The 27,643-nt window shown below is 47.8% G+C and overlaps 1 protein-coding gene across 1 annotated transcript; it reads left to right on the forward strand.

The window, feature by feature from the left end:
* Positions 1-26,282, forward strand: ABTB1 (ankyrin repeat and BTB domain containing 1). Its single transcript, XM_080350655.1, has 12 exons — positions 1-162; positions 1,878-1,940; positions 2,409-2,464; positions 3,445-3,589; positions 5,431-5,590; positions 6,503-6,548; positions 7,552-7,668; positions 12,061-12,176; positions 15,892-15,990; positions 16,588-16,755; positions 20,279-20,479; positions 22,855-26,282. The coding sequence occupies exons 1-12, from the start codon at positions 107-109 to the stop codon at positions 23,059-23,061; spliced, it is 1,434 nt and encodes a 477-aa protein (XP_080206781.1). The 5' UTR covers positions 1-106; the 3' UTR covers positions 23,062-26,282.
* Positions 26,283-27,643: the final 1,361 nt, after the last annotated feature.

Below are 27,643 nucleotides of genomic sequence, written 5' to 3' on the forward strand. Positions count from 1 at the left end.
CGCCGCCGCTGCCCTGCGGCCGCTCCCCGGCCGGCCCGGTCCCCTGCGGCTGCCCCTCCGCTCTCCGCGTCAATGCGGCGCCGCCGCCCCGCGGGCTGCCCCGGCCATGGACACCAGCGACCTCTTCACCAGCTGCAAAAAAGGGGACGTGAGCCGCGTCCGGTGAGCCGAGCGGGGGGTGGGTGGGTCCTGGTGTTCTCCCCGGGTGAGCCGCTGCCTTTAATCGCTTTGGCCGCCCGAGGGAGCGGGGCCGGGCCCGGCGGGGGCAGCCCGGCCTTGCCCAGTCGCTTCACGGTCCTGTGGCCGCCCCGGGGCCGGGTTCCCAGAGCCCCTTCCCGGCCTTTCCCGGCGGCCCAACCCGCGGCCTCTCGCAGACATGGAGCTGTTGGAGAGGGGCCGGAGGAGCCACAGAAATGATCCGAGGCTGGAACAGCTCTGCTGGGAGGACACACTGAGAGAGCTGGGGTGTTCAGCTGGAGAACAGAAGCTCCGGGGAGACCTTATTGCAGGTTTCAGTTCTGAGTTGTCTGGGGTTTTGAATGCGGTCAGAGGAACGTGAAGTTTGAGATGGGAAAGCTGGCGGGAGCAAAAGGGAGGATCGATGTGATGGGTGATAAAAGGCAACCAACTGGAGAATCTTTGTGCAGGCTGAGAGGGACTTTTAAACGTGGTTAGGAGAGGTGGTTATGCGGTATTTGGGGAGGGGATGTAGCAAGAGCCAGGCTGTGCAGGGGATTTGTGTGCGAGGCGAAGGGTGTCTTCTCCAGGTGTTAAAGAGGGAATGTTGGCAGCATTTGATGTAGCCTCAGTGTGCAGGATGTGCAGGATAAGGAAGTGGTAGGAATTAAGAGCAGTCTGGAATGACACTGGTGGTGTTACTTGTGGCAAGAAAAGCCATGAGCAGGAGGGGAGTCCAGCCTTGGCCTTGTTAACTTGGCCACTTATTTGTGAGCAGCCAGGCTGTGAGCATTGCTGGAGAGCGTGAAGGTGCTGGTGAAGTGTTCCAGCTGTTTCTGTGATTGCTGCCCTGTTAGGGGTCAGCAGGAGGTGGGTTTGATCCCCTTCTTTCCCCATGAGCACTATTTAAAACTGAAGGGAGCTGCCAAGCTGCGCTGCAGAACTGCAGAACGCTGTTCTTCGGGCAAAGGGTTTGGCTGATGCCCCTTCAGCCATAGCCGACAGCTTCCCGAGTTGAATGCAAGATCCTGTCATACCTTTGGAAGTTACTGTATAAACTCAAAGTTACTCTTTTGAAAGAGGAGGATGTGAATGTTCTGGTTTTGCCCAGGATAGTTTTCTTCCTGGTAGCTGGTATGGGGCTGTGCTTTGGATTTGCGCTGGAAACGGTGTGGATAATGCAGAGATGTTTTCCTTACTGCTGAGCGGTGCTTATGTGGAGTCAGGGCCTTTTCAGCTCCTCGCACCACCCACCAGCGAGGAGGCTGGGGGTGCACGAAACGTTGGGAGGGGGCACAACTGGCCCAAGGGACATTCTACACACTCATGCTCAGTCTAAAAGCTGGAGGAAGAAGGAGGAAGGGGGGATGTTTGGAGTGTTGGTGTTTGTCTTCCCAAGTAACCTTCATGTGTGATCGAGCCCTGCTTGATGGAGATGGCTGAGCATCTGCCTGTCGATGGGAAGTGGTGAATTAATCCCTCATTTTACTTTGTTTGCATGTGCGGCTTCTGCTTTACCTATTACGCTGCCTTTATCTCAACCCACAAGTTTTCTCACTTTGACTCTGATTCTCTCCCCCATCCCACTGCGGGGAAGTGAGTGAGTGGCTGCGTGGGACCTAGTTGCTGGTTGGAGTTGAACAACTACAGTGACTGAGCAGCTGTATGAAGTTATAACTTTGCACTCCCTTTTCTTCCAGATACCTTCTTGAACAGCGAGATGTGGAAATTAATGTCCGTGATAAATGGGACAGTACACCGCTGTGAGTCCTGCTGGCGGGTGGGAGGGCAGGGCTTTGAGAGCTCGTTTGCTATCTCAGCACCTAGGAGCACTGTTAGAAAACATCTCAGGTTCTGCTTTTTGGGAGATTTGCCTATATATTTCTGCTTTCTTCTCTGTGGGTGCTTTGCTAAATATGTCTTTGTCTCCCTATCTGACTGATGCTTGCTGTAGTAGCGCTCAGAAGGGTGGTTAATTTTGTGACCAGATTGCCTGGATTAAACCATCTGTTCTTGGCCTAATGAGGCTTTTTTCCCACCTCAAAGTCTGTGACATTCCAGCGTCTATTGCGGGGTCAGACTTCTCTGCTATTCAGTAGAAATTCCTCAGTCCTATGAGGCGTCACCTTCGGGGTTTGTCGGGGTGGTGAGGTCTGCATGCTGTGGAGTGCCCAAACATTGAATTTTCCTTCCTACTGCATCTCTAATTTTCATTCTCTTGTTATTGTCAGGTATTATGCTTGCCTCTGTGGACATGAAGAGCTGGTACGCTATCTTCTAGCCAACGGTGAGCAAAAGTGTCCTGGTTAAGGGTGCAATATGCTTCTCCATACTGGTCTGTAGGAATTGTGTGTTCTTGTAGCTGTCCCTTGTGGAAACTACTTCTGTTAAAACCAATCATCTGATCAGCAGTCTCAGGCTGCAGTGGGAGCCCTGGACACATTTTCATGGTCCCTTTGCAGTCCGTTTGCTGCTTCAGTTTGCTTCAGGGAAGCTTTCTGTGACATGACAGCTTTCTGAAATCACCCCTGGTATTTTGCCAGGGTGCTTTGCTCTTGATAATATGCTGATGTAAGAATTGTACTTCATCTGAAGAGCAACCTGTTTAAAAAATTCTTATACTCTTCTGGCAGCCTTGCTTTCTAAACAGGACTGAAAGGTGAAATGCAAGGGCTTTTACTGACCTCAGACAGAGCAAGACAAACTCTCCAGGCAAAGTGCTTGCCTGAGTGGTTCCCAGCACCCAAATTCCCTTAGGTAGTGGTGATTTTTTGGCAGAGGAACCAGAGTGCAGTCGGATCTCAAAAGGTTCATCTCTTCCACTGCACTCGGAGTGTCTTAATCACTTGTGTAATTCTAAAATACCGAAATGCAAGTGCCCTCCAAATTTCTAGCAGAGTTTAACCTAAAGAGGTGTCTCGCCTTGTGCAAAGCAGAAATGCTGTTGAAAGTCCAATTAGCGATTGTATTCTTTGTGCAGTGAGATTTTTCTTCCTAGAATGCTGCTGGAGCCTCACTGAGAGGCTTATTACCAGTGTCAGTTTAAAAGAGTCGTGGCTTCTTCAGAACGGGATTTTGCTGTGGGAGAACAACTTTAGGTTATACGCATGTAAGGGGAGCTTCCTTTGTCTATATATGCTCAGTAGTGTAGGGAATCACAATAAAACATGTCACCAACCAAAACTCACACTTGTTTAGTGGCCATTCAGGGGCACTTAAGAAAGATTTCACTCTGCCTGCCATCATGTACCTGTGATCATTTTGCAGGAGCGAAATGCGAGGCAAACACTTTTGATGGGGAACGTTGTTTGTATGGAGCTTTGAGTGACGCCATCCGCCGCCTGCTGAAGGAATACAAACAGATCACGGCAAAGTGCATGAAGAGAGATTACTACGACGTCTTCCTACAGCGGTAAGCAGATGGGGCAGCTCCGTGTGCAGCCCATTCTGTCACCTTTCTTTAGCTGGTAACCTGGGTATTCAAGCTCTATGGTAAGGGCAGATTTGAAAGGGGACTGATCAGTGCCCTGTCTAATTCCTGGGCATGTAGAGCTTCCCAAGGGATGTTCCTTTGTGCCCGAAGGGATGACTTCCAGTTATATGTGCATTTAAAATACAACCTCCAGTGACTCAGGTACACAGAGCCAACAGAACACTGATCTTTCTAAGGCAGAAGCATTAGACTGTCCCTGACTGTCAAAACAAAATCAGATCACTAAAACCACATCAGCGGTTTAGGATGGCATGTCAACTGAAATTAAGTTTCAGGCCTGAAGTGCTATCGTGATAACAAGTATGTCATCTCTGAGACAGAGCACCTTCAGAAGCTTCAAACTGACCTATAGGGACAGTGCTTAGTTCTTTCTTTTTGTTCATAAAAGTGTGTTAATTTAAAGATATTTCTGAAAGCTGGCTGTCACACCCTGTAGCCTCAGCCTAGATTTTGAGAAGACAACTAATTTGCTCTAGGAGCAGAGGAACAGTGTCAGTCTTTTCTTCTTGCTGTTTTTCTACCCTGGTAGTTCTGATATTATTACACAGACTTGTTTTATTAGGTTACTTTTTAATTCACATTGGACTGACTTAAAAAAAATAAGGTTTTGGCATCTGTATCTTCAAAACTGGAGAGCAGATAAGTCCTAGAAGGATCTGATAATCTTCCCGTTACTAGAGTCCTAATTTCCAAAGCTGTGGGGAAAGGGAGGAGGAAGGAAACTCAATTGTGTGAGTAAAATCAGGTTCTGCCTTTTAGGCAAAGAGAATTTTGCAGGGTGATTCATCACTCCCCTGGTGAGTTTGTGGCTCAGGTGATGCAGGGTTGAGCACACACTACACTGTGCTGTTTGCCACTCTTTATTCCAGACAGACCTTGCATTAAAATTGAAACAACTGTAGCGGGCAAAGAATAAACACGGAACTGCTTCTGTTGGGCAAGACACTCAAAGGAAGGATGTTCTAGTGGCAGGAGGCTGAGATCAGCAATCAAGACCCTGCTCTGACGTAGTTCTGTGTGACTCCACACCCTTCTGTGCACCAATCCTGCTCTTAAGGAGTCTGATGCCCAACGTTTGGGGATGTTTGTGAGGGAATATATGTGAAGGGTGATATGCGTTAGGAAACACTGGTGATGGTTGCTGTAAACTCTAGAAGTAGCAATCTTTTTTTCCTTTTAAAGAATGAGGGTACAGGCGTGCAATCATGAACGAGGTTTCATCTCTGATGTGGTAACTGCCTGCACTTCATGCCTGTAACATCCTTCCTTCTTCTGAGGGCGGGTGACATCAAGTCTTCTCCTATTTGTTGCATGGTTAAAGAGTGCACAGACAGTGCCCGGAAATCAGGAAAGTTACGCCTTTGGTGTGGGGTAATTCTTTTTGAAAGTGTGTGCTTTGGTAGAGCTGTCATCTGACAATGTAAAATCAGGGTTAACTTTTAGGGACGTGTTTGGGGGCAACTAGTTCTCCTTCAAAATCTATTCCCTGTGTTCAGATGCTCACCCGAAGCATGAAGGTTTCATTCTCCAGCCTCCCTCTTGCACTACCGAAACTTCTTTGAGTCATTGGAGGGAGTGCCAGATCCCGGTCTAGTATGTGAAGTGCCAGCCCCTGTGCTGGCCTTTTAACTGGGTAGGGAGAGACTGCAATGTGCAGAGGTATTTGTTCATTTAAAACAAGTTGTGCGTGTCCCCCGCTAGCTTTTCTCTGTTCTCTTCCTCATTCTGCAATGAATTTCCCCTCTCTTTGTTCGGGACAGGTTGCTGGAGCAGGGTTACCAAAGCGACATCGTTTTCATCGTTCATGGCAAATCCTTCTGTGCCCACCGCTGCATTCTCAGCGCTCGCAGCGCCTACTTTGCAGAAATGTTTGAGACCAAATGGAAGGGGAAGAACATGATAGTGTTGAAGCATCCATTGGTGAGCAAGGCTGTGCTTCCAGCTCTTTCCTTTTTCTGTTTCAGCTGGGTAAGAAAAGTGAGTAGAAGGGACAGTTTGAGGGTTAACTTCCACAGCGAATAGCTCCTGGAGCTCAGAATGACCCTAGTCAAGGAGAGGGGCTTGTGGAAGCACTTTATGCAGTAAAATAGCGTCTTATTTGGATAACAAAAGGCTGTAGACTGCGTCCTTCCCCTTTGTTCCCTCTGTCGTGGGCTCAAATATATCTGAATTAATTGCACTAGCAGGTAGCTGTTACCATCTGCCAGCTGCGTCACGACTCCTCTGTGCAATGAGTTGAGTCTGTCTAATTCCTGGTGGACAGGTGGTCTGTGGCAGAGACATCACCTCCATAATTGGCACTAATTGAGTCCCTTTTGTTGCCTTTGCAGCAAGAACTAAATAGGCCATAAGTGCATTCCATCCATTAATCACCAATGCTCTGGCATATGTTTCTGTAGCTTGATTGTGGCTGTGCAAAACCTCCCATCACAAAAATACTTCCAGTTTCTCAGGACATGGCTTAATTTGTCGCTTTTTCTCTTTGAATGAGAACATGTCTTTCCTCTCACATTAAGAAGAGTTGGAAGTGTTTGTGACCAGCGACAGACCTGGTTTTACAGAGCCTGTACCACAGCTGTGCCTTTGGAGCAGGTCCTGTCCCCCCAGGCGCTTGGATTAGCACTAGTCGGTCCATTTAAAGGGCTGTGTAAACCAGGTGGAGCGGCAGCTTTAGTTACACGAGGAGCGTGGAAATTGGGTGCAGTGTGTGAGTTGCTATTTAAGTGGGGTCTTTCTGATTTCTTCGGGATCATGTTTGTATTCAGGCAAGTTTCAAGCTCGTTATTAAGTTCTTGAGAATTCTAAAGGTAACTTTCTCCTGTTCTGTTTTAGATTAATCCAGCAGCCTTTGGCTCCCTTCTGCAGTATCTCTACACAGGTAAGTTACTGTCTAGTGTATATATGTACAGCTGGTGGGCAGCTGCCTGTGCCATCACTCTGTTTTAGCGGCACACGCTTGCAGACACCCATGTTTGGGTGCATGAGTCACCAAAACATCCTCTCTGCTGGCAGAAAGGGAGAATGTGAGCAATCTTTCTCTCTTCCAAGTTGTTTGTACCTTTTCCCAGTTGTTGTCCTGCCAATAACTATACAGCCAATTAAAAAAGAAAAAAAATCAGCTTGGCTTGATTGGTTGGATGGATTTGAAGAACGTATTTTTAACTTTAAGGAAAGTAAATGTGTCGTCTGGGATAACAATCCCCTAAGCTGGTGAAAAGCCAGGTTCCCACGTAGGACATTTTCAGTCTGGCAAACCTGAGCAGTGTGTGCTGAATGATTTCACTACTTTCTGATATAATTTTTTCTGAACAGAAGTTGATCCTAAATCTTCTATGAATACCCCAAATGTCATATTGTAGGCATGCAAACTGCTGAACTATTTCAGGCCAGGAGGTGGTGCCAGAAAATAACTTCACAGTTCTCCTTCCCCAGCCCAGGGTTTTCCAAAATGTTCCTCACCATGTTTTTACTGATGGTAAAAGATTCTGCGATGGCAGCTCGTGAGCCTAAAGTCTTTTCTCACCCTAAGCCAGATAGCCAATGGTGGCAGTCATGCGTGCTGCCGTTGTGCTGCTCTTTTGTTCGTTTCGGAGGCAATTAGATACCTTTTGTATAAACCTGCTTGCTCTTTGGCCTCTCGAATGAAGCTGTTTGGGTAGACACTGGAAGATGGGAATGGGAACCAGGTGCCAGGCTGAGATTTATCAAAGTGGGTTACCAAGTCTTAGTTTATTGGCCTGAGCTGGACCTGGATGCTGAGAAGTGAGGCTGTGTGTCTAATTACTAAATTTCTGTGCCATCAAGTCTTCAATCCCCAGTTTTGCTGTTTTTCCACGTAAGTGGTGTGGATTAAAAGGGCTGGCTGTGTTTCTTCTTGGCAGGTCGCCTTGATATCGACGTCGAATATGTCAATGATTGCAAGAGGTTGGCCAAGCAGTGTCGGCTGCAGGACCTCATAGACGATTTGGAGACCAAATGTAAAAAAGTCTATGAATTTGGTAAGCGTTTTACTTGCTGCTGTCTCTGCTCTGCCCCTGTGTCCTTTCAGGGAGAAAGAGGAAAGTGCGATGTTGGATGTTTCACGATGCTCTTGGGGCTTCCAGAAAATGATTCTGTTGTGGAATTCCCATGTTTGCATGCTAGTTTTCGGTTGTGGGCTCTGGTTTCTGACACATGCATGTTTATAATTTATATTGAATTTTTCCATTACAGTAGAGCAGCCATGGCAGCAGGGTTTTGCCGTGGTTGCCAGATATTCGATGGAGTGCTGTGGAGTATCTTGGGAAGTGCCTTTCAGCAGAGAGCTTGTTTAAATCCCTGGGGAGGTATAATATGTACAATTAAGAGTCCTTTTCTGCATTTACCTGACCCCTAACGAGAGGAAAACATTTGATAATTGCTCAAAATGAAAGCAAAGAGAGATATAACACTTGTAAGAGCAGAGAAGTATTTCTGAAAGCATGTGTGTGTTTATAACACGGGTATGTGCCAAACCTTAAACGATACAATCCTCTATTTAAGGGCCTTTTGTTACCCAGGGTGCTTGTGATCTAATCATGACATCAGCTTATTGCATGAAAACCAACAGTTTATCATTCATCTCCTTAGTTCAATCTAAAGGACACGTGAGTAAGAATCAAAACACCACAGGTAGAGGAAATCGGTGTTAGTCACTGAGTTCAAAAATATTATCTAGTAACAAAACCTTAGGCTGAAAACATCTGATTCTCATTTCATGCTCTGAGTTAACTCCTTTACTTAATTTCGGTTTGAGGTTTCTTGCTACAAGTAGTATAAGATATTAGTTTGTGTATTTAATCAGTGGCATAAAAGGGTGAATACACCGAGTAGAAAATAAAAACTACTCAGGCAGTCAGGTAACAGAATTATCTTGTGGCATCTTTTGATATCAGATTTCTTCCAATTTTTTTCCTTTTTTCTTTTTTTCCCTTTTCTCCCAAGGTCTAAGTGAGACCCTGAGGTGACCATTCCACCTTAATACATCAAGTTAAAAGCTCAGATTGGAGGAGGCAAATAAGGTGGATAGTTTGCTAGCTGTCTGAAGCCACTGTGTAGTATGTGATTGGCAACCGAAGGACCATGAGTCCGGTGGTTAGATCCGTGAACTGCAGAAATGCTGAATTCTTGGTGGGGTTCAAAAGTGGAAAATGCTGAAGCAACATTTCAGGTTGGTTGAGAGTTTGAGCTACAAGCTCCACTTGCAAACATTATGATGCAAACATCTCAGATGGCACAGAACTAATGTGTTCCTTGGGAGGGAACAGTTCCTCATTTCTAAGCTCTGACAGAAGACAGAATCAATGGGTGGTGTAAAGCACTGATGGAAATACTGGGCTTGATTTTATTTATAACAGATTGAATTTGAGTGAAGAGATAACTGCTGATAGATCTGTTCAATGTTTGTTTCTGAGATCTCATGTGGAAGCCAGGAAAACTTGATTCTTCAGAAAATAATACATATAAGAATTATAGAAGTGAAAAACTGAGGCAGATATTACATCACATCTGGCACTTGACAAAGCGTCGCTGTTCCCTCTGGTGCTTTAGGAATCTCTGCTTGTTCAAAGTGCTTTCAGTGAAAGAGCAGATTCAGGTCTGCAGAGCAGGGCCGTGTCTTGCGTCTGTATTATAAAGTTGAAACGTGCCTGGTAAAACAACATGAACTCCAGCTTGCGCAGCTCCAGTGGATAATTGCAGGCTCCGCAATCTCGTTATCTGGAGTTAATCAGCATTTCAAAACCACTTACTGTCTTGGTGAGCGCAGACAGTGGTTCAGGACAAGGCTGAAGAGGGTGACCCGGTGCCTTCAGCTGCACCTGAGAGGGATGTCAGTGGGCACACTTGCGTGTTTTCCCCATGTATATATTGTGGCTATGACAAGAAAAAACTGTGCAGTGTTTGGAAGAGCTCAGACAGGGTTTGTCCAGATTTAGCCATAATCTTTCCTTTAGGATGAGATGTATTTGAAAATAAATGTTCTGTAGTTACTTCTACCATTTTTATGGCAAAAACAAAGTTGAGAGCAAGTTCTGTGATACTTGCTTTCGTAGCAGAGGAACTGGATGTACCAAATCTGTGGTTACAGCTGGTTGTGGTATTGCAATGAGGATGTAGAAGGCAGGTACCCGAGCGTGGCATCACTTTAGAAATGTTTGGAAGTTTGGTGGGGGTTTTTGTGGCTTTTATTTTTTGTGGTGGCTCACAAGATTTATTCTTTCAATTGGCTTAATTGAAACTAAAGACTACAGAGCTCTTCGTATGTTGCTCTTTTCAGAAAACCCTTCATTCCAACCTGCGAGAAGGTGACGGTCCCTGCTGCTTGCTTGCAGCCAACAGCTTATTCCTCTTCTGTCACTTGGATTTTTATTGCTTCTGGTAGGAGAGGGTTGCTTGTGATACCGAATGCCGTGCTCTTGGACTTGAGAGATGCCGTGTCTGAAATGTGTCATGATAGATGTGCTTCTCAGACAAATCTCTCTTCTTTCATGTCACTGTGAAAGTGCACAGATGCTTCGTCGATCCCGAGAGAAGAACTCTTCCCCTCGACTACTGCTTAAAACTTGCCAGCTCCATTAGTGCTTATGGAGCCTGGTCGATTTGGCGACTGTTACAACAGGCATTACACAAATACAAATGATTCTCTCTGCCATAAAGAATTTCTAATTGCACAGCGAGAAATTTCCCTCTCTCACGCTGGTCTGTAAGTGGACACAGCTTGTTGAGAAAATGCACTCGCTCTTGTTTGAGTCTCCTCTCGGTTATTTACCCCCAAGTCCTGTTTTTGCAGGTAACGTTCAGCGCTGATGGAGCAGCTCCATGCGTAGCTATGACGGTAACTGTCTTGTATGGGTAGATTATCCTTCCCTTTCCAGTATCTTTCTGGGATATTCCGCCTTTTTGAGGTGACGTATCTGAAGGGTGCAGCGGGAACGCGGAGGAGGGGGCGGAGAACTTGTTTTGTGGCACATCGTGGTCTCGTTTCGCCCACGGCGCGGTGGAGTCATCTGATGGAGCTCACGCAATGCTGTGCAAAATGTCAGGAGAAATGAGATCTCAAGGTGGGGTGATTCACCTGTGAGGGGTTTTAATGCGGTGAATCATGCCTGTCAGAAATTCTTCTGAATGCTTCAGCGTGGGGCCGCTTAACTCTTTTGTCCTTGAGCATTAACTGTGTCCGTCTGGCTCCCAACAGCATCTCGAGCCTTCCCCACCACAACTTTGCATTTACCAGTGGCGCTCTGTGTTTTTTTCACATGATTCCCTATATGCCAAGGAATCCTGAATGTTTTATATGCTCCAGTCCTCACCCCAAAGCATGCGGAGCTGAAAACAAACCATGGGTAGTGAAGTGCAGGAGGGAGGTGGCCAGAAAGAGGAAAGGCTGTGCTGGCAGCGCTGTCGCAGCTCAAAGTTCGGTGTACTTTGGGCTGCTGCTCGTTTGAAGTCGAGCAGGTTGGTTCCAGTGAGCTCCACAGCAACTTCAATCATAGTAGGACCACAAAAGTGTGATGGTGTGTTTTGCTTCCTTTTTATCAGGCTGTTTAGTTGTGCAGGCTGGCAGGGGAAGACAGGAAGACACACAAGGTGTGAGGAAGACAAATGAAGTTGCTGTCTTCACATGGTTTATTTGATCTCTTTGGTGGCGGTAGCATTACTTAAGTAATGTTTGCAAACAACACAGGCACACTCAGGAGTTTGGGGGGTGGTCTTTGTGCTTTGGGGATCTACAGGTAGAGAACAGAGGACAGACTTGGACGCACAGAACTTACACCTGAACAAAAACATATCCCTTTGTTCCCTGGAGTGAAGTTACTATGGCACAGCTGAAAGGGGACCCATGAGTTGTGGAGTCTCCTTCTCTGGAGATATTCAAACCCACCTGGATGTGATCCTGTGTGATCTGCTCTGGTGACCCTGCACTAGCAGGTGGGTTGGAATGGATGATCTGCAGAGGTCCCTTCAACCCCAACCATCCTGTGGTTCTGTGGGGACACATGGCCAAGCAGAGAAGCATGGAAGCAGCTTTGTTGTAACTAAAGACTCCCTGGCATGGGCTTCACCTTGGGTGACACTGTCGGGGTCGGGGTGGTTGGCTGGGGAAAGCATCGTATGAGTGGCTCCTGATCAAGGGTCCTCAACTCTAATTGACGACAAGGATAGCGGAGAGCACCTTAGGCTTGAAGGATGCGTGCGGCAGCTTTGTGTTTGCCACGGTTGATATTCCAGCACAAGGAACGAAGGGGAGGTTTGAGAACAGACAACATAGATGCATCCCCTTCCAGCCCTTTCTTGAAATAGGAGATAATGTTTGTAGAGGAATTTAGGCATCTCTGCTCTTTTTTTTTTTTCTCTTTTCTTTTTCTCTCCAGTCTCTTCCAAGCCAGGGACCTGTGTGAAAGTGCTGACGATTGAGCCCACAGGTAACTGCCGGCTGCAGGAGGATCTGGCTCTGCTCGCAGACTGCGCCCTGCCAGCCGAACTGCGGGTACGGAGCATTTATACTACTTCTGGTCTCTGTGGGGCTGTGATACGTATTCACGTGTGCTCAGTCGCATTCTAGCTGTTTGAGTTCAGTGCTTGCTTGTTTGCTGGTGCTCCAAACGCTGAAAGCCTCTTATTGCTTGGGAATTCTGTGATATTGTTTAATGAGGCTGTTGGTGCTGGTTCTTTCCCTTGGAAATTTCCCCAAGCAGGGGTCTCGGTTAACAAACCCTTTGCCGTGTGTGATGAGGATTTCCCTGTTGATTACAATGGGACAAGAGTTGGCCCTCAGCTCTTTTTCTCTGCCATCCTTCTTGAGCATCAGAAGTGTTTTATCAGCAGGCGTTGGTACCCGAAGGGACATGTAGATGGAAGATGGCTTGCTGGGCTTGCTTGCTAGGAACGGACAGCCTGCACTGGAGAGGTGCTTGCAAACCCTGAAAATATGTCCAGCAGAAATGTGAGTCCCTTTGAAGCGAATTTAACATGACCGGCAATAGATTTACTTTTCGTAACTACGTCTTGTTGACCCTTAGAAGTGGCCCACAGACCACAGGTTGATGATCACTGTGTTAAAATACCATCAGTATTATTATTTAGGCTCATGTATGTGGATCTTTCCTCCCAGTTGCATGAACAAGATAAATATTTCTGGTCTTCCTTCTCCCCGCATCTGTTGTTTTTTGTAATATCAGCAGATTCACTTTGCTCTGACGTCTGTCCTTTTTTTTTCCCCCTCTCTTCTCAGTACCAAGCACTGAATTTAATAACAGGAGCTCATTTTGGGTGGCTGCTGTGCCCAGAGGTTGTGTGACTGAGTGGTGCAGCACCTTATTGCCTTTTATCTTTTTGTCCCCTGCCGAATAGAGCTGCCTGGTGCTCCCCTAAATAACCGTGCATTTATTTGTGACTTTCAATATGATTTTCTGTATGCTTGCAGGCTTTAAAAGGGGATGATACTACACATAAGCCTCAGGTTTACCTCCCCAAGAATTAACAAAAGATCATGGGCCTCAAAACAGTGAGATTTACATAAGTTATAAGTCACTTTGCAAATAAAACCACTGCTTTCTGTTTGGTTGCTTGTTTTTAGACCTTGAAGGCACACTGCTGTTGGGTTAAGCTTTTCTCCTCAAAGGTTAGGAACGCCTCCCTTTTTAATTCTTTCATGCAGAATGGGAGCTGGAAGGAAAATATGAAACTTGGAATCGTCTGACGGCACCATGAGCGGCTTTGTGATCTGTGGTTTTCTTGCTATATTCATAGGTCAGAATGGAGGCACTTAGAGCAGCATTAGACTCGTGTCTGTACAAGTGAAGAGGATACGGCCACGTGCCTGTTGAATTCTGCGAATTAGGCGTCTTTGTTCAGAGACAGAGGAATCGCACACGCTCTTTCTTACAGGGTTTGATGCCATATAAGGAATAGTACACAAACTACGCAACTCAAAATGTCAGGGACAATTGAATAGTCACATACAGACATCCATGTTTTTGAGGGAAACATACATTTTTTCCGCCCTATGCACAACAAAATAGGCTTTTGGATAAAAGGCAGGATTTCCAGAACTTGACAAGAGACCTGAGCTGCTGTGTGTCTTGTAATGCCACATTACGTGCAGTAGGGATGTATTAATACACAACTTTCTGTTTGGCTATAAACCAATAATGTGCCTGTCATGTCTTTGATACTTGAATGATGCAGAATACCCTGTGCATCCCAATTTCATAGTTCAGCACTATGACTAAAATAATAATTAACAGTTGATATCCCCTAATAGTTCATTATGAGTTGTTAGGGTGAGGACTATCCTTTGAACTCTTCACCGTGTTTATAACCTCAGTGTCTCATTTCTCATTCCTCTTTATACTCAAAAGCCTTTTCTCTTTCAGTGTTTGTTTTTAAAAGTGTGAGTGTTGTCTCTGTACCGTTTGAAACTAGTAATGGCCAGAATTTTTCTGACCACAACAGCTGCTTCTTTGTTGCAATAAAATTTAGTGGTGACAGATTCAAGTAAAATACGGTAAAAAGCCATATAGCTGTCAAAAAACATGTGTCTTTCTGCTGTCTGTCTGCCCAGCTCTGCATCTCCTGCCTGCCAGGTGACCTCTGAGTTACAGACTCCAGGGCTTCCAGTGTATGAGCCTTATTTTCCAAATCAAGCTGAAATCAGACTTAAAAGGATCAGAGTTTGCCATGAAATAAATACTGTTCTCAGCATTAGTATTGACATTTGGCATGGCTGCAAAAATGTGACCATTTGTCAGTTTGGGGGTAAAGATGAATCTTGCAATGCATAGAAAGAACATTTGAAAACAAATGTCTGACTCCACACCTGTGTAATGTGTCCGTGATGGTTTTTCCTGTGCTTTGCTTTGCCCGTTTGGCAAATTCAGATTAACTGAACTATTTACAATCTGCTTCCAAATTGTTGGGTTTTTTTAATCCAATCCACTTGCATCTGGTTATGGGCCTGTCATCTTCTCTTGGATTACTAACCCCTGTGTTTTGTAATTTATTTACAATATTCTTGCTGAGATAATCTGGCCAAGGTACAAATTGCTGCCGCTGATTTCATTTGTGTGCTTTTTGCTTCCAGCAACGTTTCTGTTTAAGTGCTAATAGCAGATTCCCATCAGCAAAGACGTGATGGCTGGAAGATCCTGTGGATGTTCAAGCAGCCTTACGCTAGAGAGGTGTTGAGAATATTTCTGTATGGTGGATGAGTTATTGTGAACATGTTTGCACCTCCTCGGCCGGACTGTTTTGTGGCTTCCTGGGCTACATACTGAATTTTGGCAGCTGTGCTTTGTCTGCACAGGGGTGCGCTGAGGAGGTTGCCTGAATAAGCCAGTTTTCTGCAGGGAGACCCTGAAAGGGAGCTGAAATTCCTCAAGCGTGACAAGAGAGGAGAGTAGAGGCAGCAGAGACTTAAAAAGGGCGAATTCTGCAAAGCCACTTGATGCTGAATGAGAGAGACAAAGGCACGAACCTCCTTTTGTAGTAGGAATTGGAAATGACCTTGTAAAACTGAGCATCAGAGTGGGGGCCAGGCAAGGTGAGAAGCAGGAGGTTGAGCCCAGAGGAGTTTGTAATTCAGGAGGCAAACTCCGAAAGGTTTTTTTGTTGGCACGTGGGACTGGGAGGAGGTGTGTTGGTGTTAAAATAATTCACAAGAATATTAATACTGCAACAACACTATCTTTGCCTGCAAATCAAATGAGACATTTAAAACGTGCTTTAGAAATGTTGGAGGATTTTAAGTGTGGCGGTAATTGTAGCCAAACCATTTCAAACTGGTGTATATAGCTGTGTAATATATACGTTACCATTATACATCCACCTGTACGTCTATGCAGTAGAGGGCTAGTCCTAAGCTCTAATATGCTTATGATACCGATTACATGAAGCGAACATCACCTTCACCTTGTTATCTCCTTGTTAGGTGGCACAGAAATGCTTTCTGAAGGCGTAGGGAGGGTCAGGGAGTTTCCATGGCCAAGGGGAGCAGCTCTAACTCATACCGGGAATATCTCTATCCGGAGTGCAAGACTCCAGGTCCTCACGCGGAAATCTGTGTTCAGAGCATCGCTGGGGCTCTGCACTGTGGTGGCGAATGGATGGGTTGCTCTGGGAAGACCAATAAATCCAGATTTGGAACCCTGCGCGTGTTTAAAACATGGATGTTAAAGGTCGGGTTTTTCGGTTTCCCTTCCTAGGTTGGTTTTGGGGAGTTGCCGTTTGACAGCACTGACAACTTTAACAGTTGTCCCGACGTGTGTTTCCGGGTGGCAGATTACAACTTTTTGTGCCATAAGGTATGTGCTTGTGCTTCGTTTTCCTCCCTTTTTGCCATGAATCTGGTCCACCTGTCTCCTCCGCTCATCCAGTGCTGCGTACGCTCTGCAGAAGCTGCGTTGCCTCATCAGCTGGAAAACCAAAGTCTTATTGCAGCCTGAAACTGTATTTAAAGCCTTTAAAAAAGCAACAAACCCTGCATTTCTTGCAGATGGGAGGAGATAAAGTTATGGACTCAGCTACAACATTCACAGCTGCAAAATCTCCTACTGCTGGCTTGTGAGTTCAGTGTCTGGGGAGGGGAGAGTTTCATCTGCAAGCAGACAGCAGAAAGAGCAAACTTTGAGATCTAACCTTAACTCAAACTCCTACCCTAATGCCAGGCTACTTTTGAATCTCTTAAGCTTACAAGTTGCCTTTTATTTTTGCTTCTGAGGGTAGGCATGGATAGAAATACGGTGTGGAAAACTGTTGGAGATGCAGCTTCAAAATACAGGGAGAATCAGGGTTATAAAGTCTGAACTTCTAAAGTATCTTTGAGCTGCTCTGACAGCTGGTTGGTAGTGCTGTTTGGCTTGGTGCAACGAGAAGTGTGTTGGTCTTTCTTCCCTCCCCAGGCATTTTTCTGTGGTCGCAGTGATTATTTCAAAGCCCTTCTTGAAGACCATTTCAGCGAGAGTGAGGAGCTGCAGACGCAGCCCAGCATCCCTGTGGTGACTCTCCACAACATCTCAGAAGACATCTTCATCCGGGTCCTCTACTACATCTACAGCGATGATACAGAGGTGAGGCCGGCCGTGGAGCCTTTCCTCCTCTGCCGCTTCATTCCGTTCCCCGCTGTGTTTTCCTGCAGCATCTGGAGGGAGTGGTGTGTATTTTGGCTTCTTAAATCCCACTGCCCTACTCTGCTACTTTACTTCTGTCTCAGGAACCCAAATGCTGGGACTTGCTGTTAGCTGGGCAGGAATCTAGTTGATGTGCGTGACATTTGGGAAGCAAATCCCTAGTTTTTCATCTCATAGCAAAAATTTGGAAATTGGGTTGCACATTGCATGTTGGTGTGATAAATGCAGAGCTTTGCGGATTTCCCTCTTGGGCTCTGTGGAAGGAGAAGGTGAGTGACTGCCAGTAGATGGCAGATGGAACACATTTGGAGATGTGAGAAGGTTGAGAGATTCTGCTTATTTACTCTTGGCATCGTAGCCCACTTTTCCATTTGTGGCAAGTCATTATTTCCACTGTTACTTATTGCAGGGATGGGTAAAGGTTCTACTGGGAGACCAACACCTTGCTGTGCTCAGTATCACAAGCAAGAAAACAGCCCTAACCTCCACCTAGTTTTCAGCCTGATGGAAGGTGCAGCAAATCTTGGCGTTGAAGCAGCTTCCTGCTTTGGTTTTTGCAGCAAATATTTTCCGCAGGTCTAGCTACAAGATGCCAGAACACGTTCTGGTGTTCGGGCAGTGATCGGAGATGCTGCTGCACCTGCCAGCGTCACTTCTCCCGAGCAGTATTTGCGCCCTGGGTCAGGTGCCACATACAGAGAATGTGTGCAGCTGTGACCTTGTTTCTGCTGATCTCTTCACCTCCGGGTAGCAGCGGGGAATATGCGGTAGGGAGAGATGTGTTCAGCAGGCATCAAGGGCAGGGTTGCTGTTGGTGTGCCAGAGAGCAGATGCTTCGCTTGTCTGTGCTCCTCCATCAGCCCAATGCTGGAAGGGGAGGTGGAAAGGGAAAGCAGCACATTGGGGTCGTGGAGATGCTCCTGACCTGACCTTCTCCCCCCATGCTGGGCACTGGGGAGGCCAAACCTCGAATCCTGGGGGCAGTTTTGGGCTTCTCACGCCAAGAAAGCCCTTGAGGTGCTGGAGTGAGTTGAGAGAAGGGAATGGAGCTGGTGAGGGGCTGGAGCACAAGTGTGATGGAGCGGCTGAGGGACCTGGGGGTTTCAGCTGGAGAACAGGAGCTGAGGGGAGACCTTCTGATCTCTGAACTGCCTGAAAGGAGCTTGGAGCCAGGGGGGGTCGGGCTCTGCTCCCCAGGAACAAGCACCAGGAGCAGAGGAAACGGCCTCAAGTTGCGCCAGGGGAGGTTGAGGTTGGATCTGGGAACAATTTCTTCCCCAAAGGGCTGTGGGGCATTGGAACAGGCTGCCCAGGGCAGTGCTGGAGTCACCAGCCCTGGAGGGTTGGACAGATGGAGATGAGGTTCCCAGGGACACGGGTTAGTGCCAGAGTTGGGCTAATGGTTGGATTCGATGATCCTGAGGGTCTCTTCCAACCAAAATGATTCTCTGACCCTGTGGCTGTGCTGCAGCATGACCCCATTCCCTTGCACCTCTCCATCTGCCTGCTCTCCTCGTGGTGTCCCCCAGGAGGGATGTTTCCCAGGCAGCCATCCCTTCCAAGGATGCCTCAGCTGCCCTGTTTGGACTTGGAGCAGGAGGACAGACCAAAAATGTGTAGGAGTTGAAATGGTCTTGCTCATGTGTTTTCTATGCAGGATCTGTCACAGAAACTAGCTTGTATTTCAAACTGAACAGGCAACTTATGAGCTTCTGCGAAGAGTTCTTCTGTCATGGAAAACTATCAGGAAAAATGGTGAGGAAAACAGGAATACAGCTCAGGTTCCACACTTATATGTGGAGTATTCTCCCTGCCCTGGCTTTCCTCAGCCAAGTGTCAGCATTCCCAATTCCGCTTCTCTTTTTCCAAAAGATTTATGTTTCTTTGCTATGTATTAGTGACGATGCTTGCAGTTGGAAGGAAGAATGTGTGCTGAGGAAGAATGTGTGCTTTCAGACAGAAAGAGAAGTTGCTGATCAGAGTTTTTGTGTGGGCTCAAGTGGAGCTTTTGGAGGAACATTTGCCAGGTTTGTCCTTGATGAAGCGGTTGGGAGCTGCTGCCATCAGTACAACTGACTCAAACGCCTCCAACTCCTGAAGTTCTTGGAGCTTATGAAAGGACAAAGCAGCACTTGACTGATAATCCCAAGAGCTTTGTTACACCACCGTGGCGCTACAGCGTTCATGGCAGACCTCTAATATATCTCACATTGTTCTGCACGGCTGTTGCAGCGTGTCGGACAGCTGGAGCAGTCTCTCCGAACACCAACGTGGGCAGCTGTAGGGGAAGAAATAATCAGCCTTTTGCTGTTGCCAGAGTGAACAAACACGTGTAGATGTGGACAGCAGTCGTTTTGCTGCTGATCAGCTATCAGGACATTGGACCATGCTCCACCAGAGCTCCCATTCTTCAGTCCAGACCAGTGTGGCTTGGTCTGTAAATGCAAGTGGTTTCACCTCCTCCACAGCCAGGGTATGCTGCATCCTGCAGATTTGCTGTTAAAGTGAATGTGGGTAACTGTGCTCTTTGCAATCCACGTTAGCAGGAACAGAACTGTGTGGAGAGAGGCTCTAGTTGCAGGTTGGTGACGCAGATGGTTCACTGAAATAGGATTTGCCCAGCCAAGGGGAAGAGACTGCGTGAAGCTGGAGGTGGTGTCTCCAACATGATCTACAGCATTTTTTATCCTCAGATCATTTGCAAGGAACAAAAGTACCCAAGAGGGAAATGGGAGGGTGGTTTTCTAGCTCAAGAGCCTGAAAATGTTAAAGGCCACTCACAACAGTGTAAGCTGGAGCATCTGGTGCATTAATTTAGTTCAGTTTGAATGCTTGTTACAGCTCCAGTAGTATTTGATATGCAGACTCTGTTCCTTACCTAGTTGGGCCTCACCTACAGTTTATTTGGGGTGCGATTTTCTGTCCTTGTGCCAGGGAGGTTGTGCTGGCTGAGTTAGTAGAACCAGTCGGATGAAGGAACTTAAGAGAATTTTGCACATTTTTCACAAAACTCGAGTCCAGCAGTGCAAGATGTGAGAAGAGTCCTGGGGGGGACAAGGTGCTCCGTTCTGCCAGCTTGTTCCCTTGTTTTCTTTGAAGCTCTCTCAGTACATGTGGTACAATTCACCTCCTTCCACTGCCACGCTGAGCATTTCTTAGCAGCCGCACTTCAGCGCGTCAGCGTTGCTTTGTGCTCAGCCACAGGGGTGGGCTGCAGAAGGGCAAACGTCTCGCTTTGTGCTGAGCAAGCTGCTTCTACAGCATTTTAAACTCCTCTGTGCTAACTGAGGGGAAGACTTGGCCCTGGAAGCCTGAGCTCCTGTCCCTGCGCAGTGCTCTGAACACCTGTCCGGTGATGGGCCGAACAACACCTTAGAGAATCTCTGCTAAAACACAAGAGAAGGCGGTTTGCCAGAGACGAGTGGGTAGGACGGGACACTAATTCTCTTCTTCCCCTTGCCAGCTGTCCCCGGAAAACGCCTACGACGTGCTGTGCGTGGCAGACATGTACCTGCTGCCGGGTCTCAAGCGCCTGTGCGGCAGGACCTTGGCTCAGATCCTCGACGAGGACAACATCGTCAGCATCTGGAGGATCGCGAAGCTGTTCCAGCTCACCCGCCTGGAGGACCAGTGCACTGAGTACATGGCAAAGATCATCGAGAAGGTAGCAGAAACACTCCCTGCTGTATTCACCTGTCGAGGGTTAAGATTGCGGGGTGACAATAAAACCCTGGCAGATGTATTGTTAGCCCCCTCTTCCCCCTCACTTCCCCCTTTTTGCCCCTCCCTCTCCCCCATTCCACTCAGGACAGGCGATCGGGAGGGAAAAAGAAGGACAGAGAGAAGAGAGTTGGAAAAAAATTAAAGATGTTTTACTAATGCTACTAATAAGAATAGAGAAAATAATACAAAATATACAAAACCAATCTTGAAAGTCTCAGCAACTGCAGAGCCGGCACCCAAAGTCCTGGATTAGACTCCACAGCCAACCAGAGCTGGATTCAGTCTCTCCCCAGGCCTCAGTTCGCAGGGACAACTAGCAAGGTCCTCTCCTAATGTCGGCCATAAGAACAAGAGAGCGAGATCCTTGTGATCTCCCATTTTATATGAAGTATTCACGTGAATGGAATGTTATACACAGTTGGTCAGTTTCTTGGTCACTTGTTTCTCGTCGCCCCTCTCGGGAGATGTCCATCCATGCTTATCAATAAGTTTGCATTCCATTGCTAGGTTTACCGAAACATGTGTCTGGTTCTCCAGGAAAATGCAGTTAATATGAAGGCTTTAGCGAACAGGCAAAATTCACTGAAAGAGAAACTTGTTTTTAACAAAACCAGGACATCACCGCATGTGCCCATAAATCTGACTGTGCAGTGAGCCACAGATACAACACGTTTAGTGGTTGTACTTTGGTCTGTAAAAAGTGGTTGGCCTCTGGTCCTGAAAATGAGCAAAGCATGTGATGAATGAGGACAGAGGATGAGGAGCACAGCAGTACCTCATGTCGTGCAATGAGCCAGGTGCTGGTGACCACCCAGCACATCCCTGTGGACTATGAGGTGACAAAGCTGCCCAGAAAGCTCTCTAAGTGCCATGGGCAGCTGACAATCATTGAGCTTTCGGCCACTGTGTTCAGAACAACAATGGTGTTGCCCGAATACACCGGCTGCAGCCTGGAGAACCCAGTGGGGTGCGCAGGGGAGCTCTGTGCAGGGAATGTTTGTCGGTGTTTGCTGAGGGCACAATGCTGTAGAAAAGGGAAATCTATATGATTTCCACCCTCTCCAGGATGACAAATATAGCAGTAGAGGTTTCCACAGGGGAAATTTGGCTGTTGAACAGCCAGAAGTGATGAATTTTAACACTGAAGTTTTCTTTGTGGGGCTCCATTTAGATGTTATCCTAAGTGATTATAGTTAGCAGTTTCAGGACTCGTGGAGAAAGTTGCCATACAGAAGGATAAACTACAAGCTATGGGGTGTTTTTATCCTGAGACAGATCTTTATAAATGGCTCCTACAGTTCACGTGGGAATGCAACATTTTCACCTGCAGCTTGAAAGGTGTGAAATTCTTTTTGGCATGGGAAAACAGCGAAGGAAATTATTCTGGGACTGCTATTTTGTTCTGTATGAACCTTGGGGATGACAGACACATCAGCACGCACCCAGATCCTGCCTTCTGGAAAAGGGATTTGGTTTGAAAACGAGTGAATATCCCAAGTAGTAATCGGGCACGATTGGGCTTTGCTTGAGTGTTCCCCTTGCATTTCAGTTCTGTAGTGGGAGTCCTCAGACCCAGCATTGGCGACATGCCTTCCTAAGGGTGCTGGTGCAAATGGAGCGGCCCCAGCTGTTCAGACATCGTGGAGATGCACTGATGGTGGCATTGGGGAGAGATTTTGGCAGAGTGTAGCCCGGAGCAGGGCCGAGCAGCCTGCTGAGCCGGGCACAGCTCGGTGGCGCAGGCAGACGGGAGCTGCCTCTCGCCATTCAGCACAGCACATGTTCCTGGGGAACTTGATGCAAAAATCGTTCATGGGTGACCTGATTCTGTCAGGTTGGGCGCAGAACAGAGCAGCTGCCTTGCTGTGATCTGCTGCTGGTGGTGGGGACAGAGTCATCTGGAGCTCCTAGTTCTGAACAGGGCACAAGCACCTGCCGTCTTGCCTGTTGCAAGATATTTCCCAAAACTGTCTGGCAGCATCTCCTGGTTCATGCTGGGGAGCCTTTCTGGGGGAATATTGAGTGTATTTGTGTGCCTTAACACCAGAGCTGTGGATATTTAGTTAGTGGGTGTCACGGTGCGCTGTTTGAGGTGCAGATTGCTTATGGTTGTGACCACTTAGGATTGGACTATTAGTGCCTCCTCTGGTTGAACAGCAGGATGCATCTCCAAATGGTGTCCATAGGAAGATTTGGGTCCGCATGTACCATTACCATTCCCTTCTGCGACAGTAGCTGAGCCCCGTACCCCAACACTTTCCATCCCTTTACCTGTCTTCTTGTCTCCCTAATGGTTTCCTTGTCCACCCCGTCCAGCTGGTGGAGTTGGAGGAGTTTGTGGCTGCTGTGAAGGAGAACGCGGAGGCCGTGGAGGAGCGGCAGGAGACCGACTCCATTCCTCTGGTCGATGACATCCGCTTCCACATCACCAGCAACGTGCAGACTTACAGTGCCATCGAGGAAGCCAACCAGAAACTTGAAGCTCTGGAAAACCTCCTGGCCAGTATAGGGCTTGAGTGCTGATGTGTGCAAACCCTGCCTGTCGCGCAGCCTGCATCACCCCCGGGCTGCCTTGGAGTGCAAGAACGTTCGAGTCTCTGAAATGTCTCTCTTCTCCTCCTTTGTTCTCCTCCCCATCCACTTTCAGGCATGGTCTCTTTTTAATTTATTTATGTCTGGACGTTTGCGTGTCTGGTTTATGTTTTGGTTTTATTTTGTGTGTGTGGTTTTTTGTTTGTTTTGGCTTGGGTTTTATTTGTGTTTCTCCTTTCAGAAGTAGCTCCCAAAGCTCAGCCCAAATCTAATCTAGTCTAATCCGATGCGGCTGGGGGGCTGTGAGCTGGTGGGGCTGAGAAGGAGGCTGTTCTGGGGCACTCGCTACTGCCCGCTGTCAGGACCCATCCTGTCCTCTTGCCCAACAACGCGCTTCTGAAACTGATTCACGCCAGGATATTTGTTCAATTGCCACCAGCAGAGGAAGAAAACTGGATTAAACCCTCCAAATAAGTATAGTGGAAGGGAGGTGGCCTTGCTTGAACTGTCAGCATTATGAGATCAGCAAAGTTAGGCAGTACTTCCTTAACGGGGACACGGGAGTACTTGGCTGTGTGGAAGGCACTGTCTTCATCTGCCGTTGTAGCTCTTAGATGAAAAAACCAAAGTGATTTCCAGGTCTTCCGTAGCTTTTCGTTGCTTTGAAGTGCTCAGAATTTAATAGCTTGGCTTTCTGAACAAAAATCTTGGAGAATACAGTAGAGACCAGAGTCCTTCTGTTCTTCCCCTGTTTTCTTCCGAACAGGGGAAGGAAACACCTTCTTCCTGGAAACAGCACTTTTCCCTTTGTTTTTGTCTATTGTGGTAGAGCAAAACTGACTTGCTGGTGAGTCAGGGAAGAGGGGTCACTGGAAATGTCTTTTAAAACTAAAAGGAGCCATTTGGGTCTCTTGCAGGGCCGCTGTGCCACACGTCGACCTTCTGGCTTTGCTGAGCCTTGAGCCTTGAGCCTTGTCGCTTCATTGTTCTCCGGGAGATTCCCTGTTTGTACTAATGAATGTTTTTGAGTCTGTGTTCTGCAGTGGGTCGTGTTATCTCGTGTTGTCTCCCTAGGCTCCTAATGAGGGTAATGATGTTCTTTCTCCTTGGCACCAGTCAGCAGGTGATAGGCCCTGCGTAAAGCTTGGCTTGCCAGATAGGCTGAGCTCAAAGCTGTTCAGGATGGTATGTTATGAGTCTTGGGTGTCCCGGGCACACTTTGCCGTGCTGGGAGGGAGAAAAGGCGTACGAAACACACACAGAATCTTGCACAGGCAGTGGGGCTGCCATCACTAATGCATATTGTCATTTTGGTCACTTTGTGAGGCAAATAATAATTGAAATAATCCATTTCAGGTGTGCTTTTAGTGTTTGAGGTAGGAACTGGGACCCCGTGCAGCTTCAGGGTGGTGTTTTCTGTAACAGCCACGGTGCTTTGCGTGGCTAAGGAAAGGGTTTGGAGGTCCAGCCTTCAGCAGGGATTTGCTTGGGGTGTGGATGTGGGGGTGCGTTGCTCTTTGTTAATCTCGCTGGGTGACACACTGATGCTCCCACAGCAGGTGAGAACCGCAGCCTCGCTGCACCTGCCTGGACGCTGCAGCTCTTTGCACATACACGGGCAACTTTGGGCACCGCAGCGAGGAGCAGGCGCTGAGGTTTGGCCGCTGTACTCGTGATAAGCTGGACTTTGGCTAAACCACGTCTCAAGATTGAGTTTCACTCAACAGAAGCTGGCGAGGCAGGAATGAGGTGCAGTGACTTAACTGGACCGCAGGTCCTTGTGCATTTTGTCATCTGTTTAACTGGTTCCTCTCGCAGAACAAGTCTCTCAGGGGCAGAGCATGGCGGCTGCAGGGCTATGCAAGCAGGGTGTGCTTCACTTCTTGTTTCAAAATGCTTGTGAGGAAGCGCAAGGAGATTCTCGTGGTTTGTTTCCTGCAGCCCCATTAGGGTGAGGGCTGTGTCCCTGCGGGGCTGTGTTGCTGTGCGGACGCAGGGAGCAGCAGGGCTGTGCTTCAATTCAGGGTGGTGACACTGAGAGGAGCTGTGTGTTTGTTTCATGTCCCTCCATGTCCATCTCTAAGCTCGGTGTGTTTGGCAGGACACCCAAGAGCCCAGCGCAGCTTGAACTGATAAAGGCACCTCAGTGAACCTGGGGAGGGGAAGAGCTGTTGAGGAAAAGCTTTAATGTGAAGTCCCATATATATGGAGAAAGAAAGGTGAAGGCAGAACTGCCTGTTTTCTTGTGCAGTGGAGTGTCAGGCTCAAATCCTCCTCCCGAAACAGCCAACAGCTTGACCCAGCTGGTCAGGTCCCCTGTGTTCCTCTGCCCTGTGTGGCTGAAGATGGCACTGAACATAGAAACAGGATGTTTCGTTTATCACTTCCCCTCTTCTGCATGAATTCCCCATCTGGCCTCTTCGCAGTCAGCTTTCCGCAGCGGTCGGAGGCTGTGACAGCTCCGCACGGGGCTTGTGCGGAGCCCCTAGAGCACAGAGCGCGCCCTTTGCCTTCTGCTTGTGCTGAACGAGCCGCAGAAGTGGGATTAGCGAGGAATGTGCAAACGCTTTTCTCTGCACGTGCCTCAGCTGCTAAAGCAAAATGGACACTGGCAGTGGGCAAAGCGGGAGGAAGGCAGAGGAGGGGCAGGGGAAGCGTTTTCAGTGTGGAAAACGCTTGAATAATTCCATTTCCACGGCGTGGAGCGAGCGAGCCCGTGGTCCTACACGTGGGAGGAAAGGTCAGCGTGGCCTTTTGATCTGCCCCCCCGTAGCGTGGTCCCACGTGGGCTGCGAGCAAACGCTTAGTCTGTCTGCACTTAGTGGTCACATCTGTGAGGCCCGTCGGATCGGCCAATTACTCGGGGTCCCTTAATCACCCCCCCATCCCTTTTGGCAAAATAGGGCTATCAAAAGCATGCGTAAGCAGATGGTCGGCATGCAGGCAAGCTCTCTAATTAAGATGAGCCACGTCAAAACTTTGATTTGAATTCACTTTATTCTTGCTGCAAATCATTTTATCACAAAATAAAAACCTTTTGATTGTGTTTTTCTTCTGTTGCCAGTGTCCTCTTTGTGTCCCGTTGCCTCTGTCCTTCTTTGCTATTAGCCACTTGTCGAATTAAGAAGATTGTAAAATTTTATCAGAGCAACATTATATTTAAGAAGAAATCTGTAAGCATGTGCGCGGCAATAAAATAGTATATTTCACTACATCTGTTCAGCTGTGGCCTCTTTGTTCCCAACTGACATCAGTTTGGCTTTATCTCTGAAAGGATTCAGTGGGGTTCTTCAGCTTATTTTGAGGAGCGGCTGAGGGACCTGGGGGGTTCAGCTGGAGAACAGGAGCTGAGGGGAGACCTTCTGATCTCTGAACTGCCTGAAAGGAGCTTGGAGCCAGGGGGGTCGGGCTCTGCTCCCCAGGAACAAGCGCCAGGAGCAGAGGAAACGGCCTCAAGTTGCGCCAGGGGAGGTTGAGGTTGGATGTGGGGAACAATTTCTTCCCCAAAGGGCTGTGGGGCATTGGAACAGGCCCCCATCTTTTTTTCTTTAACCTTATCACTTCTTCATGATCCAGGGTCACCCCGGTACCATTGGGACAAGGACATTGGGGAGCTGTGCGAGCGAGGCCGAGCAGAGCGCTGCTCCGGAGGGAAGGCAAGTCAATGTGATAGCTACTGCTCCTTGAGATACGCTTTAGGAGTTGAAGGCTGATCTTTCATATCAAGGCTGAGATGACATTTTATCTCTCCCTTCTGCTCAGAAGGTTTTATTCTAACACATTCTTGGCACAGCGCAGCAGAACCACCAATATTTCTATGAATTTTATTAAGCTTGCTTCCATAATGGGAGCCAGCAATCTGCTCTCTAGAACTCCTTCCATCCCCCTCCTCCCTGCATCTAAAACTGAACTTTTATCCAGGATTTTTAAAGCAAGTTTGTTGGCGGCAAGTTCAATCTCTTTCCCAAAGGCTCTCATTGAGAAGCTGAAAACGCTTCAGGCGAGTTGTCCCGAATGCTTTTTCTGTCGTGCTGTTTCTCCGGCCCAAGTGCCTGTTGGGCACAGCGTCTGGCTCTGGCCACGCTGCTCCTTCCATTCCCTTCCCGGAGCGATGGTTTATTTCTCGTTTCCTGATTTTCTGTGACCTTTTCCAATCACACGTGCAATTAAACAAGAGTCTCCCAGGCCTGAAAGCCCGCGAGGGGAAAGAACTTGTCTTGCTCCCCCGACTGCAGCGCTCGCGGTGCCGGCAGCGGCGGCGGGGCCGACCGGCCTTGCGTGCAAAGCTGGGCGCTCGCCGGGCACCCAGGATGTGCCGGTCACACGAGTGCCCCCGGTCTGGGTTTTGGCGCAGAGCAGCCGTAATGTGGGACAGGAGGAAAGAGGACTCAGTGTGAAAAGGGCAAGGGGTGAGCTCTGGAAGCTCAGGGTTTTGGATACAGCAAACGCAAGGGCTGCCTGTGCAGGACAAAGCTGACCCTGCGGTCCAGCAGGAGGGAAAAACTGATTTATTTGTTTTTTCTTCTTTATGGGGAACTGGAGCTGTTTGTTTCCAGCATGTGGATGTCTCATG

The sequence above is a fragment of the Nesoenas mayeri genome, assembly GCF_963082525.1.
Source record: "Nesoenas mayeri genome assembly, chromosome: 10".
NCBI classification, from domain to species: Eukaryota; Metazoa; Chordata; class Aves; order Columbiformes; family Columbidae; genus Nesoenas; species Nesoenas mayeri.

Coding starts and splice junctions, on each gene's coding strand:
- ABTB1 (XM_080350655.1), top strand. CDS start 107: ATGGACACCAGCGACCTCTTCACCAGCTGCAAAAAAGGGGACGTGAGC. Junction 3,590..5,430: donor TACGACGTCTTCCTACAGCG/GTAAGCAGATGG, acceptor TGTTCGGGACAG/GTTGCTGGAGCAGGGTTACC. Junction 16,756..20,278: donor TCTACAGCGATGATACAGAG/GTGAGGCCGGCC, acceptor TCCCCTTGCCAG/CTGTCCCCGGAAAACGCCTA.